Source organism: Aspergillus stella-maris, assembly GCF_047715825.1.
Source record: "Aspergillus stella-maris strain CBS 113639 unplaced genomic scaffold BDV14scaffold_42, whole genome shotgun sequence".
NCBI classification, from domain to species: domain Eukaryota; kingdom Fungi; phylum Ascomycota; class Eurotiomycetes; order Eurotiales; family Aspergillaceae; genus Aspergillus; species Aspergillus stella-maris.
In genome coordinates, this window is record NW_027396836.1 from 45,014 (window position 1) to 68,488 (window position 23,475).

The 23,475-nt window shown below is 52.4% G+C and overlaps 9 protein-coding genes across 9 annotated transcripts; 2 read left to right on the top strand and 7 right to left on the bottom strand.

Moving 5' to 3' along the window:
* Positions 1-1,077: 1,077 nt before the first annotated feature.
* Positions 1,078-1,617, bottom strand: BDV14DRAFT_90913 (uncharacterized protein). The gene has a single exon (XM_073777836.1). It carries the CDS (start codon positions 1,512-1,514, stop codon positions 1,236-1,238), a length of 279 nt encoding a protein of 92 aa, XP_073626264.1. The 5' UTR covers positions 1,515-1,617; the 3' UTR covers positions 1,078-1,235.
* BDV14DRAFT_90917 (mRNA-binding ubiquitin-specific protease UBP3) lies at positions 1,618-4,449 on the bottom strand. Its single transcript, XM_073777837.1, has 2 exons — positions 3,831-4,449; positions 1,618-3,776 (listed from the first exon to the last, which is right to left on the bottom strand). The coding sequence occupies exons 1-2, from the start codon at positions 4,350-4,352 to the stop codon at positions 1,722-1,724; spliced, it is 2,577 nt and encodes an 858-aa protein (XP_073626265.1). The 5' UTR covers positions 4,353-4,449; the 3' UTR covers positions 1,618-1,721.
* Positions 4,450-4,906: 457 nt separating this feature from the next.
* Positions 4,907-7,545, top strand: BDV14DRAFT_176696 (RING-type E3 ubiquitin transferase MAG2). Its single transcript, XM_073769291.1, has 2 exons — positions 4,907-5,392; positions 5,440-7,545. Exons 1-2 carry the CDS (start codon positions 5,147-5,149, stop codon positions 7,348-7,350), a joined length of 2,157 nt encoding a protein of 718 aa, XP_073626266.1. The 5' UTR covers positions 4,907-5,146; the 3' UTR covers positions 7,351-7,545.
* A 246-nt stretch (positions 7,546-7,791) lies between these two features.
* Positions 7,792-11,336, top strand: erg4 (c-24(28) sterol reductase; the record flags this gene model as incomplete). The annotated part of the gene is made up of 8 exons (XM_073771427.1): positions 7,792-7,829; positions 7,937-8,995; positions 9,041-9,594; positions 10,229-10,312; positions 10,373-10,524; positions 10,600-10,851; positions 10,925-11,036; positions 11,182-11,336. 8 exons carry the CDS (start codon positions 7,792-7,794, stop codon positions 11,334-11,336), a joined length of 2,406 nt encoding a protein of 801 aa, XP_073626267.1.
* A 348-nt stretch (positions 11,337-11,684) lies between these two features.
* BDV14DRAFT_201935 (uncharacterized protein) lies at positions 11,685-13,195 on the bottom strand (the record flags this gene model as incomplete). Its single annotated transcript, XM_073773883.1, has 2 exons — positions 11,685-11,824; positions 12,070-13,195. The coding sequence occupies 2 exons, from the start codon at positions 13,193-13,195 to the stop codon at positions 11,685-11,687; spliced, it is 1,266 nt and encodes a 421-aa protein (XP_073626268.1).
* Positions 13,196-13,284: 89 nt separating this feature from the next.
* On the bottom strand, positions 13,285-15,046 carry BDV14DRAFT_90940 (Zn(II)2Cys6 transcription factor domain-containing protein). Its single transcript, XM_073777838.1, has 3 exons — positions 14,774-15,046; positions 14,318-14,698; positions 13,285-14,253 (listed from the first exon to the last, which is right to left on the bottom strand). Exons 1-3 carry the CDS (start codon positions 14,900-14,902, stop codon positions 13,375-13,377), a joined length of 1,389 nt encoding a protein of 462 aa, XP_073626269.1. The 5' UTR covers positions 14,903-15,046; the 3' UTR covers positions 13,285-13,374.
* A 144-nt stretch (positions 15,047-15,190) lies between these two features.
* BDV14DRAFT_201937 (NudC domain-containing protein) lies at positions 15,191-15,935 on the bottom strand (the record flags this gene model as incomplete). The annotated part of the gene is made up of 3 exons (XM_073773884.1): positions 15,191-15,222; positions 15,291-15,612; positions 15,684-15,935. 3 exons carry the CDS (start codon positions 15,933-15,935, stop codon positions 15,191-15,193), a joined length of 606 nt encoding a protein of 201 aa, XP_073626270.1.
* A 269-nt stretch (positions 15,936-16,204) lies between these two features.
* Positions 16,205-19,622, bottom strand: BDV14DRAFT_176706 (uncharacterized protein). The gene has a single exon (XM_073769292.1). The coding sequence runs from the start codon at positions 19,373-19,375 to the stop codon at positions 16,679-16,681; it is 2,697 nt and encodes an 898-aa protein (XP_073626271.1). The 5' UTR covers positions 19,376-19,622; the 3' UTR covers positions 16,205-16,678.
* A 460-nt stretch (positions 19,623-20,082) lies between these two features.
* Positions 20,083-23,316, bottom strand: BDV14DRAFT_190989 (uncharacterized protein; the record flags this gene model as incomplete). Its single annotated transcript, XM_073771428.1, has 4 exons — positions 20,083-21,821; positions 22,157-22,160; positions 22,197-22,708; positions 22,785-23,316. The coding sequence occupies 4 exons, from the start codon at positions 23,314-23,316 to the stop codon at positions 20,083-20,085; spliced, it is 2,787 nt and encodes a 928-aa protein (XP_073626272.1).
* Positions 23,317-23,475: the final 159 nt, after the last annotated feature.

Consider the following 23,475-nt stretch of genomic DNA (forward strand, 5'->3'; position numbering starts at 1 on the left):
ATTGTTTTCGCTTTTCCCCATCTTTTCGCGGTCGCTCTTCGTCACGTTCTTCTTTAGTACCGGATACATTTTTGTTGTAATGCTGAGAAGTAAAGTGTTTGGTTTACCTTGTTATGGTATATTAGGGTTGGTATGTATCACGGCACCCTAAATGTACCCCATGCACAGTGGGAAAGAACAAGGATCAGAAATTGAATGAGAAGAGGTCAGGAAGCGAAGCGAAGGAAAGAAAACGGGACTCTAACCTGCAGCCAAACCAAGCTCACCTGCATCTTAGCACAGCACAGCCCGACTCTAGAGTCGAGATAAGGTACCTGAGAGGGCAGAGCCTCGTGCGGGGTCGGACCCTTCCCGCCCTCCCGCTACCGGGACCATAAACCTTGCATTCCAAGGCTGGAGTAATTGGGTAGACTGTCAACAAACTCGGACAATTTAAGACGTGGTACCCTGGGTTTCTTGAAGATTCGGCTGCCGAGGTTTTTATGCATGTTATGTTGGGCGGGTGCGGGTTAGGTTTAAATGGTTTGATCGCGGTTTGGAGATCATGTACAGGTCATGTCGAGATACATATCCCCTGTACCTCTAGTCTACTTCTTGGATGACAAAATTTTGTGTTGAGCGAACCGCTAATAAGTAAAAACTGCCTCTTCTTTAATCTTGGGGATATAGGGGAAGTGACAACAAACTGGAGAGTGGTATATGCTACAGCGATATTGATAGACAGTTTGTTTTATTGAAGCAGGCTTTTTGTCTCACAAGTCAGACGTTGATCCACGAAGAATCCCAATATCCATTCCTCCTTCCGTTCCCCTTCCTCCTCTTGCATAAGAATCCTTTTCGGCAATAAGTTCAGTCCAGCAGTCCCAGTCCCATCCCACTGGCTTTGAACATCGCCAACAAGAAAGCATAAGAAAAACATAACCGCGTCTCCCCATCTAGCAAACACACCGGAAGCACACCAGCCAAATCCATCAGTAGCGGTAGCGATAAAGGTAACCGCCCACACAGCACGCACCAACACCAAGCAACAGCAGCAACAACAGCAACAGCAACAGGGCAACAGCAACCACGCTCATGATAACACGCAACGTACGTACACATCTATGAAAGGAAATTCATGCAGTCGTAATGATCCCGTCTCATGCCACAGAGCAAGCAAGCAAGCACAAGCACAGGAATGGCAGCCGTGAGATGAGGTAAACCAATGGGCTATGCGAGGAAATTCGGGGTATATATCAGAGCGACATCCTCCAGATACAACATCGTAAGTAAAACAGCGGTAAATCGGGGAGTGTAGAGGTCAATGCAAAGGTCAAAAGGGAAGCCGCCGTATCAGGCGATAAGCGGGTGAAATAGATTAGATGGCAATATCGACGTAAAGGCATCGTAAAGTAGTGAATAAGGCATAAGAGTAGATGGTTAGAGGACCATCGGAGCAATGCCAGTAAAAGCAAGACAAGTCGGGAAGTTGAAAGCCAAGTACTTCCAGACTTTTGGATGAGACTGGTTCTCATCAAGTGAATAGGTTATGATCAAAGACAAGGATGTTTGTGCAATCACATCGGATCGAAGGGTAGACAATCGGGCAATTGATCAGACTGCTCGACGATGAGGTAAGAGTCCATACGCTGTTGAAGGGAAAAATGCTTTCATTCGCATTTTAGTCATCAGAGCATCATACTCCGCAGTTGAAGCGGGTGTCTCGACCGTCATATAGCCGATCATGGGATACGCTCATAGAACAACAGGTACGCGACCTTGTTGTCGCGAGTACCATAACGTCCCAGAGGCGTTCGGATACCAGAGGATGCTCCAGATTGGTTAGGAGCGCCATTGACGGCAGCGGAGGTGGATTTCTTGCTCGAGTGGCCACCAGATGTGCCGTTGACCTGACTCCAGCCTCTCTCGTCGTCCGACTGCTCACCCTGGTCAATATGGTCGTAGATATTACCGGGCTCCTTGTCACGCTTGTGTTGTTCAAGTGCAGCGGCGAGCACTTTAGGGTCCTCTTCGCCGCCGGCCTCAGCAACATCCTCGCTCTTAACGCGACGGATGACAGTGTCGTCGAGACGAATCCACTCACGGCCTTCCTGGCGACGAACATCAACAGTGTAATGACCGCCACTAGCGTTCTTGCCATGGTGGTAGATGACACCAATGAGTCGGTACTTGGGAAGACCGCCCTGGGCCATCATGACGCTGCGTCTGTGGGGAGGGAAGACCTCGCGAGGAATCTCTAGATCAAGAGGGTACCCGATCTTCTTCCAGATCTTCTGCGTACCGTGCGTCACACTGTCGTACTGGAAGCGCTTGAGGTGAAGGATGAGGACGGGAGGCAGATTCTCAATGAAGACTTGCTTGGTGGCAGTGACATTGGGGCCGCGGGCAGAGTTGAAGTCGCCTTGGATGCTTTCCGACTTGGTCAATCCCTTCAGCGCGTCGATGATGTTGTGAACATCAGGAGCACCGATATCAAGCTGCAGTGGCTGGTACGGTTCGAGAGTCACCGATGGCTTGTTGCCAGGTACGCGGAATTCAGATCGGATCTTGCCGCCAAAGATCTTTGTGACCGGCGACTCGGAGGCAATATGTCCCGATGAGCGCGTAACAGCAGATTTTTGCTTGTGACCAACCTCAAGCCAACCATCACCATTCTCGCCTTCTGTAGATACGGAATCAGCTGCCGGGGCAGGAGCTTCCTTTGCAGCGCGGGCACATTCCTCGTGCATCTCCTCAAGAAGGAAACCGAGGAACTCCTGAGCATCCTGCTGGTGGCCACGGCGCATGTCTCGGAAACGGGGAAGCTGGCGAATAACCTCGTAAACAAACTCGGGGACGAATGCCTCACCGTATTGCTCGATCTCGGTGGGCTTGAGTCTCCTCCGCAGCTGTTCCTCGTCCTCAGCGGAATCTATGACACGGAACTCCTTCATAAACATGATCAAGGCATCAACCATTGGGAAACTGCTTTGAATGCTGTGGGACGCTCGCTTTCCGATGTGGTCAAGGAACTGATAGAAAGGTACACAAGAAACAAGAATCTGAAGCACTGAGTTCATATAGCACATGTTGCCGGTATTGACAAGACCTCTGGGTTCCAGGAACGAAACCTTATCACTGTACTGGGAGACCTCATCACTAATGTTGGAGATAACATCTGCCACAGTCTGGTTTCGCTGAGGAGCCGCGCCATTGATAACGCCAGTCGCAGCAGTCTGTCCAGCCGCACGTGCGAGGTTCTTGTTCCGGACCAAGTCCGCCCAAGATTTAGGAATAGCTGGCTTAGCAGGCTCCTCCGGCTTGTTTTCAGTCGCGTCGGTAGGTTGCGCCTCCTGTGGGGTCTCGGTAGTGGCTTCACTAGTAGACTTTGGTGTTTCCGCAGGGCGGCTAGCCTCGCCTTGAGTACCGCGGCGAGGAGTGCTTGGTGTGGGAAGGACTGGAAGGACTGGCACGACAGGTAGAGTCGCCTTTGATCCCTTGGGTTGGGACTGAGGGCGGACAGTTGCACTCTGGACAGCAGAAGAAGGCGTCGTGGGCTGGGTGGAATCTGCGATAGAAGGAGCGGCGGAAATGGTTGGGGTCTCCGGCTCAGAGGGTGTTTGAGCCTGGGTCTCCTGAGTCTTTGGCTGTTCTATAGCCTGAGCTTCTTGGACACGCGGATCGTCCTTTGCTGGAAGCTCCACGGAAAGAGATGAAGCTTGCAAATTGCGGGTCCTACGCGCCTTGCGAGGAGCTCTGGCCGGGAACGGAGTATCGGGATTCGAAAGCCACGGGAGCTGGTAATTGATCATTAGTACTAGGAGTGGAGTAACACGATCGAGATCACTTACCGGAGCACGGAAAGGCTCTTTGGGAGGCGAAGCAGCGGCAACCGGAACAGGACCAGGAGATGAAATGGCGGGACTGGGAGTGGGATGAACGGGAACCACGACAGGTGACTGAGTATGAGGTGGAAGCGGTGCAGGAGCTGGGACGACAGATGGGGACATCGGGTTCTGGTAGGGAGTGGAAGCCCTTGGCTGGAGAGGAAGCGTTTGCGGTGGCATGTGCGCCGGCGCCATCATAGGCTGCTGAGGAGGGTACGACGATATGAATGCCGGTGCATAAGGATTGAAATGAGGACGAGGTGGAGGCATTTGCATCGGCGGATAAGGAGCGTACCACTGAGGGTACTGCTGCGGCGAGAAGGCGGCGGGAGGGGGATGACCGTTCATCTGAGGCGGGTAACCCATATACGCCGGTGGCGAACGCATGTTGGGAGGGCCGCTGGCGTAAGGAACGTCCTGCTGGCGCCGCGGCGCAGGAATGGGTGGCTGCCCATGGGGCATTGCGGGCAGATGATGGTTCATCATGTCCAGGCACGAAAGCGAGCCGCCTTGACAATTTCAGCCACGCGTTGCCGCAATGGGAGCCATAAGAGGTCCGGAAAGATATTCGAGAGAGCGATGTGCCTTCTAGGCGGCCATTATCCCTAAAGGGTTAGATGGCTTAGGAGAGGAGGCAGGGAGTTGAAGTGACGATGGTCGGCGGTGTCTGTGGGAACGGTCTAAGAGGGGGAGTCGTGTGTTAGCCAGCGCGAAAGCAAACGCTCGAAAGCGAGGGGGCAATGGGGGAGAAAGAGAGACAGAAAGACAAGCAAAATTAAACAACAGGGTAACACACCACTTGACGCGAAGGATAAAGGATAGAGAGGTAGTGCCAGGGTGAGGGCGGGCAGGGAGGAGGGAGCACCGGGTAACGGGCAGCGGCAGAAAGGCGACAGAGCTCCGAACTGGGAACGAGATGATGTTTTTTTCGGTGCTGGCTCGGGTGCACGTGCCTGAGGCTCCCAGCGCCAAGCGCAGCAATGACATACCTGCAGCTCTCGCCCCTCACTCTCTACTGGCTTTTCTCCCTTTCCCTGCCTCGAGCCGGAGAAGGATCAGGTTGCTGGTGCTTCTCCTCTCCTATAGCTGCCCCGCAGGGATTACTTGTCTACTTGTTCAATTATATTGTTTTACATCTGTAGGCCGGAGTAAAAGGTTTACTTTTGCCTCCTGGTTGTTACCCCTGCGGAGACGCCCGCGTTGAGTCAGAAAGACTCGACCCCTCATACTCATCCACTTCCGACTGGAACACCAAACACTACTGTTGCTTCGGGCGAGCAATGTCGTCCAATTCTGGCCAGACTCCTACCTCTTCCAAGGCGGTGAACATTCCCAATAAGTCGTCACCCTCGACGTTTCACTCCGCGCCGGCAATTGATAGCGCAAGCAGACGCGGAGGCTCAGGGAGTTTTGGCGCAGGATTGGCTTCGAGGAGCTCGAGCTCGCCTCGGAACAATCAGGCTCTCAAGAGTCAACACAAGCGACAAAGACATCCTCGGTTGTTGGATGATGATATCGATGAGTCGGTGGGTAAGATCACTTACCTGGTTCGAAAAACATGCTAATCAGGCAGACCATCATGAGATCGACAACCAGCCGCAAAGGACAAACGTCCATCACCCATTTAATGAACTTCTCCCTCCCTCCTCGCCCTGAATACCATCCGCCGCCGCGAAACACACGCCGCTACAATTCATGGGGCCTCGGTTCTGGCTATCATGCGATGGACAAGGCGCGCTACGTACACGCCAATTATCGTTTCATCGTAACACCAAACCGTGTCTACCATGCTCAGGCAGCCAATGCTGATGTCCATCTCGACTGGGACTCGATTCTTCAGATCCTCGTTTCCGCCCAGACTCAGTCGTCGAGCTGCCCGATCTGTTTATCCACACCTGTCGCTCCACGGATGGCTCGCTGTGGGCACATCTTTTGTCTGCCGTGTCTAATTCGCTTTATGCACTCGACAGACGCCGAGACCCCAGTACCCGAAAAGAAGGCGCGCTCGAAAAAGTGCCCCATCTGTTGGGACATTATTTACATCTCGGAAACGCGACCAGTGAGATGGTTTAGCGGACAGGAAGGAGTTCTTCCGTTCGAAGGGGGAGACGTCGTACTAAGGCTAGTCAAGAGAGAACCGCGCAGTACTCTTGCTCTTCCTCGAGATGGTGCTGAGGCCCTTGCTCCTGAAGAGGACATTCCGTGGTATCATGCTGCCGAGGTTGCGGATTACGCTCGTATCATGAAGGGGGGAGAAGACTACATGAGCTCGCAATACGATATTGAGATTGAAGATCTGCGCAGGCAGGAGCAGGAAGATGAAGTACTTTTCGGCGATGAGACAACTTGGACGAGAAAGGCAGTGTCCGCCATCAATGAAGCCAAACAAAAGCTCCATGGCATTGGAAATCCTCCTGAATCATCGCCCAGCCCAAGTGCTACTCGACCCCCGAAAGACCCAATTGAGATTCAGCAACCCCCAGAAGAAGTTGCTCTCATGTACGCGTCTCAACATGCAGTAAAATCCGGCAAAACTTCGTCCGATCAGCCGGCCACTCCTTTAATAGAGAACGGGCTATCTCAAACAATAGATGCGATGGAAAACCTGAACCTGGCCGCTACAAATGGCGCAAAGTCCAAGCAGAAACATCCTGTCAGGGGCGGAAACGCGCCTCATCCGTCCGACCAGCCATACTATTTCTACCAAGCACTTCCTCACTACTACCTCTCTCCCCTCGACATTCGCGTCCTCAAAGCTGCGTTTGGTGATTACTCACAATTTCCCGCCACAATTCTACCCCGAGTCGAACACATTACAACTGGTCACATTGTCGACGACGAACTCCGGAAACGAGTCAAGTACCTCGGCCACCTCCCCCAAGGCTGTGAAGTCAACTTTCTAGAGTGCGATTGGAGAGAGACCATCATGCCTGACGTTCTAGAACAGTTCAATACAGACCTGACCAAGAGAAGGAAGCGAAATAAAGAAAAGGAAGCTCGCGAGGAAAAGAGCCGCATCAAAGCCGAAAAGGAAGAAGACGATAAACGTTGGGCTGCAGCTCGCCAGAAGCGGCCCAGTATCAGCATCGCCGACCGTCCGTTCAACGACCATGATTTCCTGCCGCTGGCGAGTGGCGCCTCTGCAGCTGAGTCTGGAATCGAGCTAGGGTCCTCTGCGTCACCCCCTCGGGCACCTTCCCACTTCAGTGCCCTGGCAAGTCCTTCAAGCAGCCCACCTGGAGCCCGCACCGTCTGGGGCACCGCTGCCGTTGCACAGTCAGGGGGACTTCCAGAGCACCTGAGATCAACTCCTCGAGATGGGTGGCGAGAAGGATGGGAAGAAGAGCTGTTCGCTCAGCAGGAGTCTGACCTGATTGCCCAGACGGCCGTCGATGAAAACAGTTCTTCGTCGCAAGCCAAGAAGAAGGGCAAGAAGAACAAGAAGATCACCCTGATGTCGACGAACATCCAAAGAGGTGCTTGACGGTTGCTGTGCTAGCGTTTTCTTGTTTATACTACCCTTCTCTGTATTTTTTTTCTCTCTTTCAAGCGCAGGATTGACGTCGATTATCTGGGAGTCGCAGGAGCAGGAGTTGAAGGCTATTTGCATTGACAATCATACACAACATTTACATATGAAGCTAGAAATTAGAACAAAATCAATAAATAAACCCTGTCAATCTGACTTCTGCTAGGACCTGCAAGTGATCTTGTTTGCGCCGGTGGAGCATTCCTTTGGCGGTGATTTGCTGGCCCCTTAAACGATCGGCGTGCTAAATGTTCCCCAGCTTTATTTTTGTTGTCCTTCCAAACATTCCATCCTTCCCTTTTCTTTTCCCTTTCCCCAGTCAATTGTTCCTCTTTCTTTTGGTCATTCATTTCTCTCGAAGGTTAGGCCTCTCGAGAGTCTTATGCCGACGAAATCATGACAGTCACTCGTTCTCAGACGGGAAGAACCCCCAAGTAAGTTGCCACTCCGGATCAGGGGCGATGCGCCAACCTCCCTCGTTGAACCCAACCGTTCCCCTGGTGCTTTCAGAGTCAATTGCTAATTGGGTTTTTGCGATTAGAAAGGTTGACCGCCCCGGCTACGTTGAAACCCCCGGTCGCCGCGTCACCCGCAGCAGCGTCGCGCCCGAGGAGACTGATTCCGCGACAGAGACCAGGGGCCGCACAAGGTCGACCCGCCGCAGCCCTCGAGCAAAGAGCGAGGAGGACTCCGAAGACGACGTCAAGACCTCTACTACCAACGGTCACGCCAACGGAAAGGCCAATGGTCACGCCAATGGCCACGCCAATGGCAACGTCGCGGCCGAGAACCAGCGCATTGTTGACGGCTGGGCGGAAGGCATGGACCCCAAGGTCGACTACAGCGGACACTTCGAATTCGGAGGCTCAATGGGCGTTCTCTCCATGATGATCGGTTTCCCGCTCTTGATGTACTACATGTGGATTGGCGCGACATACTATGACGGCAAGTTCCCTACGCGTTCAGAGGGACAGACTCTGTCAGAGTTTTTCGGACACCTTGCAGGACTGGCGTACGAGGGCGCGTTCCCATCGCTCAAGGCATGGACTATTTACTGGACTTTCTTTATCTTCGAGGGTATTCTCTACCTCGTTGCCCCTGGTATCACTGTTATGGGCCGCCCTCTGCCGCACCTCAAGGGAAAGCAGCTGCCCTACTACTGCTCCGCTCTTTGGTCGTTCTGGACTACCATTGCGATCGCATTCACTCTGCACTTTACCGGTCTTTTCAAGCTATACACTATTATTGATGAATTCGGCCCTCTCATGAGCGTGGCCATTCTTTCAGGATTCTTGGTTGCTTTCATTGCCTACTTCTCGGCTTTGGCTCGTGGAGCCCAGCACCGCATGACTGGCTACCCCATCTACGACTTCTTCATGGGTGCCGAGCTCAACCCTCGTATGTTTGGCATTCTTGACTTCAAGATGTTCTTCGAGGTCCGTCTGCCGTGGTACATCCTTCTTCTTGTCACCATGGGCGCCGCCGCGAGGCAGTGGGAGGTATACGGATACGTCTCTGGAGAAGTTGGATTCCTCTTGCTCGCTCACTTCCTCTACGCCAACGCCTGCTCCAAGGGCGAGGAGTGCATTGTCTCCACATGGTAAGTTCTCAAACTCAATAATTCGAATTGTCTTAACAGTCATAGGGATATGTACTATGAGAAATGGGGTTTCATGTTGATCTTCTGGAACTTGGCCGGTGTGCCCCTGAGCTACTGCCACTGCACCATCTACCTCGCCAACCACGACCCAGCCACATACCACTGGAACCGCTTCTTCCTGGTCTTCCTCTATATCGCCTACCTGTTCGTCTACTGGGTCTGGGATACGACCAACAGCCAGAAGAACCGCTACCGCCAGCAAGAGCGCGGTACCCGCGTCTTCCGCAAGGCCTTCCCCCAGCTCCCCTGGCAGACGGTTGAGAACCCCAAGACCATCACCGCCGCCGATGGCTCCAAGATCCTGGTCGACGGATGGTACGGCAAGGCTCGCAAGATCCACTATACTTGCGATCTGTACTTTGCTCTGAACTGGGGTCTTATCACAGGATTCAACAGCCCGTTCCCCTGGTTCTACCCGGTCTTCTTCGCCTGCATGATTTCCCACCGTGCTCTGCGCGACATCCAGCGCTGCCGCAACAAGTACGGTGAGGCCTGGGCCGAGTATGAGAAACAGGTCCCCTACCTGTTCATTCCTGTACGTCAACCCAAACTATGTCTAAGCGTCAGCTAACGGTTTCTAGTACGTCTTCTAAGCGCCTTTCTGGCTGAGTCCACTCCATCATCGACTTCCCAATTACCTGACGACTGCGGCAACTCGCTGCTCCAATTCTCAACACCTTGATTCGACCACTTGATTTTGTACTACCATTCGCTGTATCTATTACCTTCGCTTCTGCACCTGTTTTTACATTTGCTCTTACCTTTTGCCCACTACGGAGGATGTACACAACCCTTTTTGACATTTCTGGTTCCTGGATGGCAGTGACGCCGACTAATTACATTACGATAATCCGATCTCGATGCAGACATGTACTTTATGTACTCTACAGAATTCTACAAAACAATCAAACTCAATAGAAATACCACGATGCTTATCAACCACGTGACTCTTATCAGTAGCAGCACCCCGCACTCTATCAAGCTCCGTAGCTTAGCTAGCTTCAACACTTCACCAACTACTGTACCTAGAACTTTAAAGGTCAATCGTGGCTCAAAATGTTGATCCAGGAATACACACACGACGTCCCCACAACCGCAGACGGCAATGGCTCGATGCGTACGAACTAGCCCATCCTCACCACAAGACGCCTCTCTCTGACAGTCTCCCAACAGGAATATATGTCTTCCATCCCACGATCCCAGGATACCCAAATGCGCGATTCCCTGGTGTTGTTGTCTTTAGTGAGATTTATCAAGGTATATCCAACTCTTTCTTGAACACAATGGCCAGCAAGCTAATTTAGTGATCGTTGTTAGTGACCGGCCCAGTCGCCCGCTTCGCCCGCCAAATCGCCGGACAGGGATACATCGTTGCATGCCCGAGCTCCTACCATGAATTTACGGGTCCCGAGGCACTCAAGTATGATGCTGAGGACACGGATAAGGGGAATGAGTGGAAGGTTGCGAAGGTGCGTGCTTTCCCTACGATTCCCCACCCCCTCATCTTTCGAAATTTATGCTGATTGTGGATGTCTGCGTGGCAGACAATCCCCGCCTACGACGAAGACGCACAACTCTCCGTCTCATACCTCCTAAGTCTAAAGACATGTACCGGCCGCATCGGCGCAACGGGGATGTGTCTCGGCGGACACCTTGCGTACCGCTGTGCCCTTGATCCTCGCGTGCATGCGAGCGTTTGTTACTTCGCGACGGACATCCACTCTCATACGCTTGGAAGGGGGAAGAATGATGATTCTTTGGTTAGAGCGGGAGATATCAAAGGGGAGCTTGTTATGGTGCGTTTTTCACTTGATTTACTTTTAGAGTTGGTAGAAGGGTTTTAAGAAAGGTTGCTAATGTGGCATCCAGATATTCGGCAAGAACGACACCCACGTCCCGCCCGCTGGTCGAGACTTGATCCGCTCTACACTGCATGAAAAGGGCGTCCTATTTAGTTTCTATGAGGTTGCTTGGGCGCAGCGTACGTCTCCCTTCCCTTGCCTTTATCCTTTCCTTACCCTTATCCTTTCCCTTCTCATATCCGAACCCAACCCAACCCAACCCTACCTCCGCATCCAACTACATCCAGACCATGGTCAATCTAACGTGTTTTTGCTGGGCGACAGACGCATTCATCCGCGACGAACTAAGCAAAGGCCGGTACGATCCCGCGATCTCGAAAGTCTGTTTCGAGATGTTACTCGAGGTATTCGGGCGCGTGTTGAAGGTTGATCTTGGTGAGAGTGATGGGAAGGGGATGTTTGTTGAGGATGTTTGTTGATTCTAGCAAGTGATTCTTGCGAACTAGTGGGGAGGATTGCGGAGGGGAAGGAGGTAGGTAGGGCTTCTAGCTTGATCTGTCTGTGGGGTTGAGGGTTATGGCCACGGTCGAGATTGTGTGTGAAGGATGGTCTTCATAGCTGTTAATATCTTTCGTCCTCGGCCTGGGTACAGAGCCTCTGTATAGAAAGAGGGCCATTGTTACGGCTACGGTGAGTAGAACGGATAGGATTCCGAAGACATTCTGAAAAAGCATGACTATTCTCAATCCTATGCTGAATCCTACCTATCTATGAGTGTACCGACTATTTGCGCTCAATCGGGCGTGGCCAAACCCATAAACTCATGGCTAGGTATCACCGAGGCTATCGTAAACATCTCGAATGGTACCACTGTCCATTGCCAGCACGCCGCCCCGGCCCAAAGCCTGCACCAATGACTGGCTGTCTGTCTCGAACTTGAACTTGAAATGATCAACGTCCGGTTCAACTGCTCGTGGTGAGCGGGCGGTCGTTCTTTAGTCGATGATGCGCGTGGATAGTCCCGCCCCGCCCGGCATGTGTGGATGATGTCGAGGCATGGGAAAATCCAGTAGCGCAACATGACTGGGAGGTTGAGCCCAGATTCTTCGCGAGTTTTATTGCCCTGGATTCTTCTCGGCCGGGCTCTGCGGACGAGGAGATAGGCCAAATGCGTGACTACCGCTGGTCGCCGACCGGGTACAACGAACTGACAATATGTGCGGAAGACTTCGCATAGTAAAATATCCGCTGGAAGACACCCTCTTTCTGAACAAGGACAAGACCAGATGTCGCGATGCTCAGTGTCCCGACATATCATCCGATACACAGGTGAGTTCTTGATCATTGGCTTAACGGCGCTGGCCCAGTGATCCCTGAACCGACGTCCGGCTGTCTCTGCATCTTCCTCTCCGTGTCGGTACGAGCGCGTGTAGTCTGCTACTATGAATGCCAAATACCGTCCAATGTGGCCGGCTATACAATGCAAGGGGGTGGACCCATCATCATCGGACACTAATGTCATATTGGCACTCCTTTCTTTGTACCAGTCGCACATCTTGATATATTTGGAGAGCGCATCTGTGTCGTTCTCTGTTTTGTATTTCCCGTGGTATTTCCCGTGGTATTGAGCCGGTTGGGGGACCTTCAACGAAACAATTGACTGTTCTTGGAATTTATTAGCCGGTTGAACATCATGAAACCCAGCATCATAGAGGATTTGCGCTGCCTCTAAGTTGGATTCGACTAGGGTGTAGACAGAGGGACTAGGTTTGAAAATATCAGCGAAGAGATTTCGAAGTTTGCTGTACGCGAGGTAGCCATTGCTATGGAGTTCGGCTGCGATTTCCCCGCTGTGAAAGTCCAAGATTGTTTGCTCGTCCTGTATATCGAATTTCCTGAGGTCATATTGTTGGAGGGTTCCCCGTGCATGTTGTAACAGTTTGGCCATTTGCGCAGCAAAGCCAACAGCTAAGATTTCCAATACAGCCTTGTTGAAGTAGTCGATAGCTGCGGGCTTGAGAATCTGTCGATTGACAGGGCATAAGCGGTCTTCCACTAAAATCCGTACCTCCGCGACTTCAAAGGCAATCACCGCTTGAAACAATGCTTCAAGCGGCGGCTCATTCGAGCCGTCGGATGAGATCAATGATGCATTGGTGCGCGGTTGCTCTTCTAGCGGTATCTCCGCAGTATCCACGGTTGATGTAGCTATTTCGTCGTCAGTAGAAATACTACCATCGTTATCCTCATAACGACCACGGTCAGAAGTCTCACCAGCAGAGGGATCCGCGCTATCGGCGCTGGGATCATTCAAGGCAGATTCCCGGTCCCCTGCCATCACGAAGCATGCCCGAGGCGTTCGACCAGGTCTGAAGATAAGCGGATCGGAATTATAAGAATAGATGCCAGTAAAAATGCCAATCGCTATGATAACAGCTGGAGGATGTCCGGTAGAAGTTTGTTGGCTTTCAGGTCGCGGGTTGGGGATGGGCCCTCCAGTTGAGGGCCGCGACTGCCTTATTTGAACTCGACCACCTGAAGCTGCTCAATCGGATCCAGCGATGCCCCCAGTACCTCGTCTAGCGACACATCCAACGAAACATGTTTGAGCATATAGCCACAAGCACTTGCCGGGAACTCCAGCAGCTTTAGTACTAGAGGATCCAGACTATTCTCCAGATACATACAGATAGCGATGCACTCTGAGCGAGCCCGTTTCTCTACCCACCACAGGTCAACACCCAGCATGAGCGCTAGCCACCAAGCGAGGACGACCAGTGCCGGAGGGTCCTTTGTGATGAGGAGCTCGTAAAAGTCTGGTCCTAGCCGACCCATGAACGTTGTTATCCTTGGGAAGGTTTTGTATGATGGTTCGAGGGCGAGTAAGGGAGTGAGCATCCGAAGTGGTAGGAAATAGGAGCTGTTGGTCTCGTCCGTCTGCTCACTTATCCCACAGAGGTCTGCCAGCCCAGAGTGCAGTCCCTCCCTTCCAGGCCTTGTATCATCAAACAGATCGTTTCGCGAATCCATAAACATGTCCCACCACATGCTCTTCCGAACCCAGGGTCGAGATCGGGCAAGAAGATGGCGGAGACCGGACTGAACAAATAACCAGTTCAGTGAGACTGCTGGGTTCGACGAGAACACAAATGACTGCCTCGGGTTAAACGAGTTCATGGCGAAGGAGTTGACTGTCATTAGCAGGCAAGCTGAAAACAATGGGTCCATGTTGTTGGGTCCCGTTGGAGACTGCAGATCACTGCTATACTGCCTTATCGCTCTCTGCCAGTGATGCGCTTCAAGCAGGGTATATCGATCCGCAGTCTCTCTATCCGGGAGCGCAGTCCTCAGGTGCGCAATTGCAACAGCGACAATGCTATGCATTAGATACGGGGACTGCACAGGCAGTCAAGTCAGTCTGTCAATTGCTTCCCAACATTGAAATAGTGTCCGTTCTCACCTTCAGCGCCAAGCCAATCATCTTCCCTCTCATAACACTCATCCCATTCTGACTAATAATCGTCGGCGTGATAGTATCCTGAAACATCCTGATCGTATCCAAATTCCCCATGCACCCCTTGAAGCGAAGCTTTCCTTGCGTCGCACCCAACACATCGTCGATCTGACTTGACACCGCGCTGACAGCAAGACTATGCGCCGTCCCATCGGGAGAGGGAGCAGGAACACCGTCGAGAAACCGCGCGATAATCACATTATCACTATCTCCGCCGTCTAACCCCTTTGATTTGCCGTATCCAGGCGGAAGAATAGCTTCGTAAACACACTCCCTCCCGAGTCCAAGCTTGATGCATTTCTGGCATTGCGGGCGTGTCTCATCGCACTGCACCAAGCATCCTTATCAGCCCTTCATCCACATACATCATCCCAAGGAAGCTGGAATGGGAATTATACGCACCTTAACTCGTCGGACCTTGCATTTTGCACACCCCTCTCTTGACTTCCTGTGCGCGCGCCGAGCGTGGTAGACGCGTTCAGTGGGTTGGGAGGGGAGTTTCACGCGAAAGGGGACGTTCTGGCCTTTCATGGTAGCATTGGATCATATGTGCAAAGGAGAGAGGGAGGCTGCATGATGGATGATTTAGGTACGTCAGAGGTTCAAGTCGAACAAGAGGTGTTGTGGTGCCGGTGCCCAGGCTCGTATTCGTGGCGGAGGGCGGTCTTGTTCCGCTCAGTCTTATGGTATTGATCTACATCACGCTGATTCTGGTCCCTCTTGCTAGAACAGAAAAAGTTACAAAGTAGTCAATCTTCAATAATCGTAGCTTCATTAGCATAGTCCGCTATGCTATGGTATGGTATCTGTTATATCGTCTTAACCCATCTTCGCATTCGAAAAGTCCATCTCTAAACACACAAACAAATTAGCAATCCCCTTCCAAATTTCCAAACACAAAGGAAGAACAAAAACATACCAGGATGATCCTTCTTAAACTTCTCCAAAATATCCATCTTCTTCCGCTCCTCAGAATCAGGCAACCCCAGCTCCTTCTGCCTCTGATCAAACATCATCTTCTCAACCATGGCCCTCGTCTCGCCGTCCAGATCACTTAAGTTCGAATTCTCAGGCGTGATTTTGGAAACGTCGATTTTGGGAGCGGAAGTAACGACATGAGCCCACCACTCTGCCTTGTTAGCTTTGTCGAGGTGAACGCTTATTTCCTTCCCGGCTGGCTTTGATGTAGTCTCGAGCGTCCACGACGATTCGGATGTTTTGATAGGGTGTGGGAAGGGGCCCTGCATTAACAATGAATTAGCATCTCAGTCCACCCTCACATCAGGGTGTCAGGAAGAAGAGATTGGGATACCTGAACAAAAACCTCCCCATCCTTCCCACGCAACTTAACAAGTATAGATTCCTTCTTGATCTCAACCTCAAAGTCCTTCCCGCGATACTTTGCGTCAACGGGGATCGTGATGTCAAGATCGCGAATTGTTTGGGTCCATTTGTAGGGGAGTTGAGACTGCTCGGCGTCTTCGGCGGCCTTGCGGGCTTTTTCGGTTTCTTCGCGCTGGGCGGTTTCGAGGGGGGTTGGGTCGGATTCTGTGGGGGCGGACATAGTGATGGTTTTGTTTGGTAAGAGAGGAAGAAGGAAGGAAGGTTAATGGGGAAGAGGTGAGGGGTGGTGTTGAGGGAAACCTTTGGAAATCGGAGGGGAGCTTTGCGGTGCGGAGGTAAAGTGGTGGTGGGGTTGATCGGCGGAGCCTCAAGTGTACTCAAAGTAAAGTTCTGGATGCTTCCATCCAATGCTTAATGGAGGCAAAGCAGGGCCACCATCTTATAAATTATGTAGATAATATGGCATTTTTTCTTTCTTGAAAATAACGGGCTTTATTATTCACTGACTAACTAGACAAGGCACTTGGCTAGCATATTCTCAAATATGGTACGAGGACCAATGGGCTCAAACAACAATACCTTACTGAAGGTATAGCTATTCGGAAGTTCGCAACATTGAGAAGCGAACGAAAACACAGGCAGACGGGAGGAGCTAAGGAGAAAAGACCAGCCGTTAATTACTTGAAAAACAATATCAAATCATATTTGTACTCCCATCCCATCCCATCCATCCATCCTACCGAAGTACTCCATCGAAGTAAAATTGAATATGAACAGCAAATAAATCAGCATGGTAAGGAAAAAGAAATGATACTCGAACATAAAGAACCGCCGACGCCATGGTATGTTAAGATAATGAGGAGAGCAGGCCGTTTATGCTTGACGCCTGAAGCAGAAGATAGGTACATGATGTCTAGGTGCAAACGCGGATGCGGCAGTATGCAGATGCGGGTCGGATGCAGGTTACTCGTTCCCGCCTAGGAGAGTCTGAATCAGCAGAAATTGCAAACTCTCATGCACATCGACCTGGTGAGGATTTGAGGCTGAGACGGAGGCTGAAGCGTGAGGTTGGTCTGGATCATCAATGTCATCCGCAGCGTCATTTTCAATCGTTGTAGTAGGAGTGGACGACGAGTCGGCGTCAACAGACCCAAAGAACTGCCCCGCGAACTCGGCAACCTCGTTAGCAAGCTTTGTCTCAAGCATCCGCTCGAGCGTAGCCATGTCCCGTTGCAGCTTCTGCTCCCTCTGCGCCTTCTGCTCTTCCGCCCTTCGACAAGTCCCATCACGATCACGGAGTTTTGCGCAATTTGGACAGTGGTAGTTCGTTTCGCAGTAAGAGCACTTGCAGGGCGGATTGGCCGTGACACAGTCCTGGCAGACATATACCGAGCAGCTAGAACATTCTCTCAGAACACTAGCGCAGCGCTGGCGCTGGTCACCGATGGGACGGTACTGGGGGCAGAAGAAGGATTGGCAACCCTGCCATTTGGCGTTGTGTTCGGCAGGCGAGTCGGAATAGAGAGAGGGGGAGGAGGAGCGGGAGCGATTAGAGTTCGAGGCGGAGAGGCTGCGCGAGCGGCGGAGATGGTGGGGGACTTGCGGGATGTTCAGTTCGTGATCTTCTGTAAAGCTGCTAGTCGTAGAATCGAGCGCACGTTGTGTTCGATATGGTAGGTCAAAGCCTGCCGTGGCATTCTGGACAACGGTCTGAACGGCATTTTCAATGGTGGACGGCGAGTCATCTAGCGAAGGAAGTGCCAAAGGCGAGACAATGGTAGGGGTTGCAGTTCGATTTTGAATGGCCAATTTCTCCAATGTGAGATCGCGATAACCACAAATCCTCAAGCGAAGCCCGCGCAGGTCATGCTCGATACACAGTGGCTTGGAACAGCTCTTGCAATGTACCTTCCACTGCGGGGTGTCATAACACTCCTTGCATAGATTCCGAGGACAAGCAGATGGCTGACGATCCGGAGGACCAAGGAGCCACTTCATCATAGCAATATGACCAGCTTCCAGGGTGTAGTCCGGTTTGCGGGGATCACCATACGCATACTTAGGGAAAGACTTGCTCCATTCCTGTGCAGAATACTCTAGATCCTCCCAGCCTTGACCACGAGGCAAAGGAGCCGCGCGCACTTGATCAACTTCCCGATTTGGCGTGCCGATGCTGATGCCGCCGCCTCCCGAGAAGATCGGCTCGGTGCAGCACCAGTGGAGTTTGAGCGCGGGGTACGATACTGGCACGTTTGGCTGCACGGCCGCATCATCATCTGTGTTCTCTTCAGGATCGTACATGAGACATGGCGAGGTACTGGATCCGGGAGCCCACCAGAAGGGACCAGCGGTGGTTCCCGCTCCTGGTGACTTGGGCGCTTGCGAGTGCAGGTATGGCCGTTCGTATGCGCAGCTGGCGCAGAGCGTCTTGCGACAGCCAACGCAGTGCATGAGGATACTGCACTGTTCGCACCGTTCGGCAATCGGCTCGCAGCAGTTGTCGCAGCGGATGTTCTCGACGAATTGTCGGTGTGTTCGGCGAAGGTGTGTCGGCAACATTTTTCCCTCACCTAAATCCCTTTTCTCCCCGGTGCCTAGGGCTTCACCGAAACACCCAGTCTCATCATGCTCCCACAGCTTGCCATCCTTCTGTGATGGACGACTATTCGGGTCGATCGGACCAATCCAGTTCTTCGACCTCCACAACCGGTCAAACACTACCCAGGCCTCCGGTGAACCCTGCGGAGCACGCATAGCAACATACCCTCTTCTCCGGAAACATCTCCCAGCCGGAGTCGAGCACCATGCTGTATCCGTCCAGATACCCAGCTTATGACATAGATTCACCAGTTCATGAGTCGGCTCCGAGTCCGAGTCCTTCCGGGTAAGCGAAGAAGAAAGATATGGTCGTCGTCGATGGTGCCGGCATCGATAAGTGTAGAGACTTTTCAAGGCTAGATGTTGTGTCGACGGCGAGCTGCCGATGTTCTTCTCCATGCTAACATCGTACTGCAGCCCGAACATCATGAGGTACGGGATAAGGTGGTACTTCAACGAGACATTTTTGCACCCGCGCACAGACAGATGCTCAAGCGTTTCCCGTCTCGGATGCAGAACCGTCGAAATGAGTATTTGCCCTGAGACTGCAGTGTTATCCAGCTCCAGGCTTTTCAAGCACGGACTAAACGGCACCACCACTTTCATTAACAACTGATCAAGAGCATACGGAAGGGACTGGCGCGGTGTTCGCGGGTCCGACGACCCAGGCAAAATAATCCGTAACGGCGATGGGGTGCCGGAGGGGAAGAGAAGGCGAAAAGAGAGGTATTTCCATGCTGTCGGATATGAGCGGAGGAAGGATCGCAGGTAGCGTGAGGTATGTGAGAGTCGGAGGATAGCGGCGGTCGGCAGCTGGAGGAGGAGGGATTCAAGGATCGGGGTGTGTGTAGTGAGGACTCGTTCGAATGTTGAGAGGGTATGTCGTTTTTGTCTTGAATGTGTTGGTTCATCTGGGGTAAGGCCGAGGATCTCATCGTCTTCATCATGTTGCTGCTCGTCGTCCATTGCTATTGCCTTACTGTTTCCAATCCCCGCATCCCAGAGCTCCGCAGTGGTTGGTACCGGTATCATATCGATGGTGTTAAGCTCAACGAGTGCCATTTCGGATGTTTTCCCACTTTCACTGACTTCGTATGTCTTCGTTTCACCAATCTAGGTTGACGCGAGATCGCGAACACAGCGGAGGACGCGGGCGGTACAGCGCATCATAAGGGAGCAGGGACCGGCGGAAGGAAGGGCGCGTAAGTAGGGAGCACCTAGGAAGTAGGCGGCTGGGCCTCGAAAGCCATGAAAAGGAGATCACGATAAGAAGATGAGGACAGTGAAGTTGCAACTGAGGGGGCCTTGTTGGACAACTCAGAAAGTTGTGAATGAGGCACAAAATCCCGGATGTTGCCCTGGCTCATCATGTGATAGGTCGCCTCGATTGCCGATTCATTGGTCTGAGCGGTGATTCTCTCACTGCGATCGTTTATCTTACGGCACAGAATCGACTTTTATTCTTCAGTTAATGGAATGAAATCTCATATTGACTCATATTGGCTCTCTATGTTCTTGAATAATTGCGCGATCAACGCAAAGTCTGCTCTTCTACTTCGTACCATACCTCGTACCGACCTCCGAAAGCAGTGAATCTGCGATAAGAAGGATGGGCCCAGGTCCCCGTCCCGCCCAATCCCCAACTGTTGACACCAGTCTCCATCATTGGCATCCACCACCAATCTAAGTGATATGATTTCTTAGATCCAGCCCAACGGTTCGTCAATCGGCGTCACATTCTAAAATCAGTTGCTAAAAGGGGCTAATAATTAGTGCCTGCCTACTGACTCCCCCACGGTGTACCCCCTCGCAATACCCTTGCGCCCTTCCACCACAAGCGTACTGTCGTCCTCGTCCGCCCCCTCGCCATCATATTGAACACTGTTCGCCGCGCTATTGAAATCGCTACCGAGACCGGCCCATGTTCGTTGAGATCGCAAGAACTCCGCTCCTGGTGAGAAGGTGCCGCCGACCATTGCCAGGTCGCCTTTTGCGCGGCGAGCCAGTGCGCGCGCTGTTGATGGGCCGTCGGGAGCGGTGATTGATGCGTTGCCGCTGGTAGAACTGGACACGCGGGGTGCGGATTCTCGCATCGGGCGCGAGTTCGAGACGTACCGACCGGTGCGGAGGTCGAACTCGGGTGGTGCAGATTCGGGTTCCGACATGTCGTCCTCTTCCTGGTCGGCGCCGTTTGTCTCGCCATTGGCATCGGCGGTGTCTGGCGCTGATTTCTGGGGCTTGTCCAGAATACTCTGGAAGTCAGCCTGCCAGGCCCCGGTCCAGACCCGCTCTTCGTCACCCTGCAGCGCAACCTCCAGCTCAAACGGAGTAATGACCGGCTTCCAGAAGTCCTTGCTATCGACCAACGAGCTTTCCCAGCAACCGATCACAACCCATCCACCGATCTCGCTGAAGTTGGCTACCTTGGCGGCATTCAATTTGCCCACGACAAACAGGTAGCTCTTTTTACCAGCGGCAGCAATCTTCTCTTTCACGTGTTCCACAATGTGCAGGTAATTCTTGACACTCAATGTATTTACCAGGATACCGAAAATTGGCACCGTGCTCAACCGTGTCGTGATTGCATACCGCCGTCTCAAAACCGCCGCAGTCGACGCAGGAAGAGGCTTAACTTCCTCACCAGCCGGCCGGTCGGTAGGATAAATATGAATATCCTTCACCCTCGACGCAAGGGTCAACAACAGCGCCGTCGGCGGCTCTGAAATATGGAACAGCGCCCACTCGCCCAACTTCTCCGGAGCCTCCTTGACCTCCTCCGGCACCGTCCTGTTCGGGATAACACTGCTCGGATCATGCACCAACCCCGTAGCGAACAAATTGTATTCGCTGTACCCGTGCTCCTTGACCAAACGCTTATACACCTCCGCGACATGGATCTGGAACGTCACGTCCGCGGCAATTATAACTTTCGTTTGCGGGTCGGGATACGTCTCCTTGAATGCTGCGAACAGCGGGTCGAGACAAAGTGGTTTCCGCGTGAAAACATAAATAACGGGGAGGTGCGAGGTAGGCGATAGACAGGACCGGCCGTAGTGCACAACCACATCTGCAGAGACATGCTCGGCTGCGACTTCGTCAACGCAGCAAGTACCGTAGGATGTATCAGCCAGGATGTAAAGTTTCGGCGGCTGTTCCTTTTCGTTCTCGGTCTCATTGCCAACGCTAAGATTCAAGACATCGGTAGCGAGGCTTTCTGTAGGCGTAGCCTCCTTCTCATTTCCATTCAACTCTTTACCCCCCACATCGACTTCCAACCCGCGACTCAAAAGCTGAAAGACCCGCGGCGCATCAGGGAGCATCTCATCCGGGAACTGCAGCGCCACACGCTTATACCGCAGCGCGCGGATCTCGCGCAATGTGTGTTCAATGTCATATGTAATACTCAGTTCATCATCACTGAGAATGTTGTTTGTCTCGGTGGGCGGGGCGACGGGCGAGGTTTCTTCGAGGATGCGTGTGTCGGGGGTTGAGAGGATGGGGGCTGCTTCTGGCGCGGACATTTTGGGTACCAGTGTTTGTTGTAGATTGTGTAGAATATAGGCAAAGGAGGGAGGGGAAGGCGTGGTAGTGAGGGTTGTATGGTGGAGGGGTAGCGGAGGGAAATTTTTATTTTTTGGGCTCCGATGATCTCCCCACCTCCAGCTGCAGTCAATCACCCCGCCGCTGTAGTACTAATGGCGGCCAATTGGTGACGGGCTATTTCATGCTTACACTGCACATTGTACACTGCCAGACACCAGATAATTTTGATGTACTTCGGTTGTTATATGCAAACAATAAAAGATTCAGAGTTCTATATACCCAACATCCATCCCCAAGAACTTATCTACAAATCCGCCCTAGCAGGCTCCCCCGCCCAAACGCGCCGAATCAACTCGCGAATCGGCTCCCTCTGAATCTCCCTCGGATTCCAATAAGGGTTTCCCACAGCAATATCAGCAGCCTTGTCAATATCGCTCTCCTTCATCCCAAACTCCTTCACACCTCTCTTAACACCCAATTTCTCAAGTAGCACATTCAATCCCCGAATCGCATCCCCCTCACTCCCCGGCAACACCTCAGCGAGTTTCTTCATGGCCTCCGGGATCTTGGGAGCATTGTAGGAAATCGCATGGGGCAGAACGCAGGTGTGTGTTTCTGCGTGCGGGAGATTGAATGACCCGCCGAGTGTATGGCAGAGTTTGTGGTGGATTGACATGCCAACGCTTCCCAGACATGTACCGCATAGCCAGGCGCCGTAGAGGGCTAGGGAGCGGGCGGATTCCGAGGACGGGTTCTGGACGATTTCGGGGAGGGAGGAGGCCAGTGCGCGGGTTCCTTCTACTGCCATGAGGTTTATCACTGGGTTTGTGTTGCGGGCGTAGAGGGCTTCGACTGTTTAACCATAACAATTAGCATCCACTCTGGAGAGGAAGGTAGGGTAGGTAAGTAGAAAAAGGTGAATGCATACCAGCATGCGCAATAGCATTGACACCACTCGTCGCACTCATCCCCGTCGGCAAACTCATCGTCAACTCAACATCATAAATGACCGTTCCCGGGAGAATCTTCGGATCAGATCTCGTCTTCTTCAGCCCATCCGCTGTCTCACCCAGAATAGGCGTCATCTCACTCCCCGCATACGTAGTCGGAATACAAACGTGGTAAAGACCCGTGCGAATAGAAATCGCCTTTCCCAGGCCAATTGTACTCCCGCCCCCAATTGAAACAACAACATCCGCGCCCTTCTCCTTCGCATAATCAACGGCTTTATCGGTGATGTGAGTGGGCGTGTGCATTGTTGCTTCGGTGAATATCCCCGCGACAGGGACCTTGCCCTCTAGCACGGAGGAGACGCGCTCGGCATGGGAGGTTTGTTGCGGGGTTGAGAGGATAAGGGGGGCTTTTTTTTCGAGCCGGGAGAGCTCGTCGGGGAGTTTGGAGAGGGTGCCGCTGCCAAAAATTACGCGGCCGGGGTTGGCGTTGTATTCAAAGGCGTCCATTGCGATCTATACGTATTGTGATCGAGGTGTAGTATGAACGTGGGGTAATGTTAGGTGGTGAGGGGAAGAGAGGGGAGAAGGGAAAGGACAGCAGGGGAGGAGAGGAGCCACTCTCATATAAGAAAAGAAGTCAAGCTTGATCATCATGAATAATCCGCA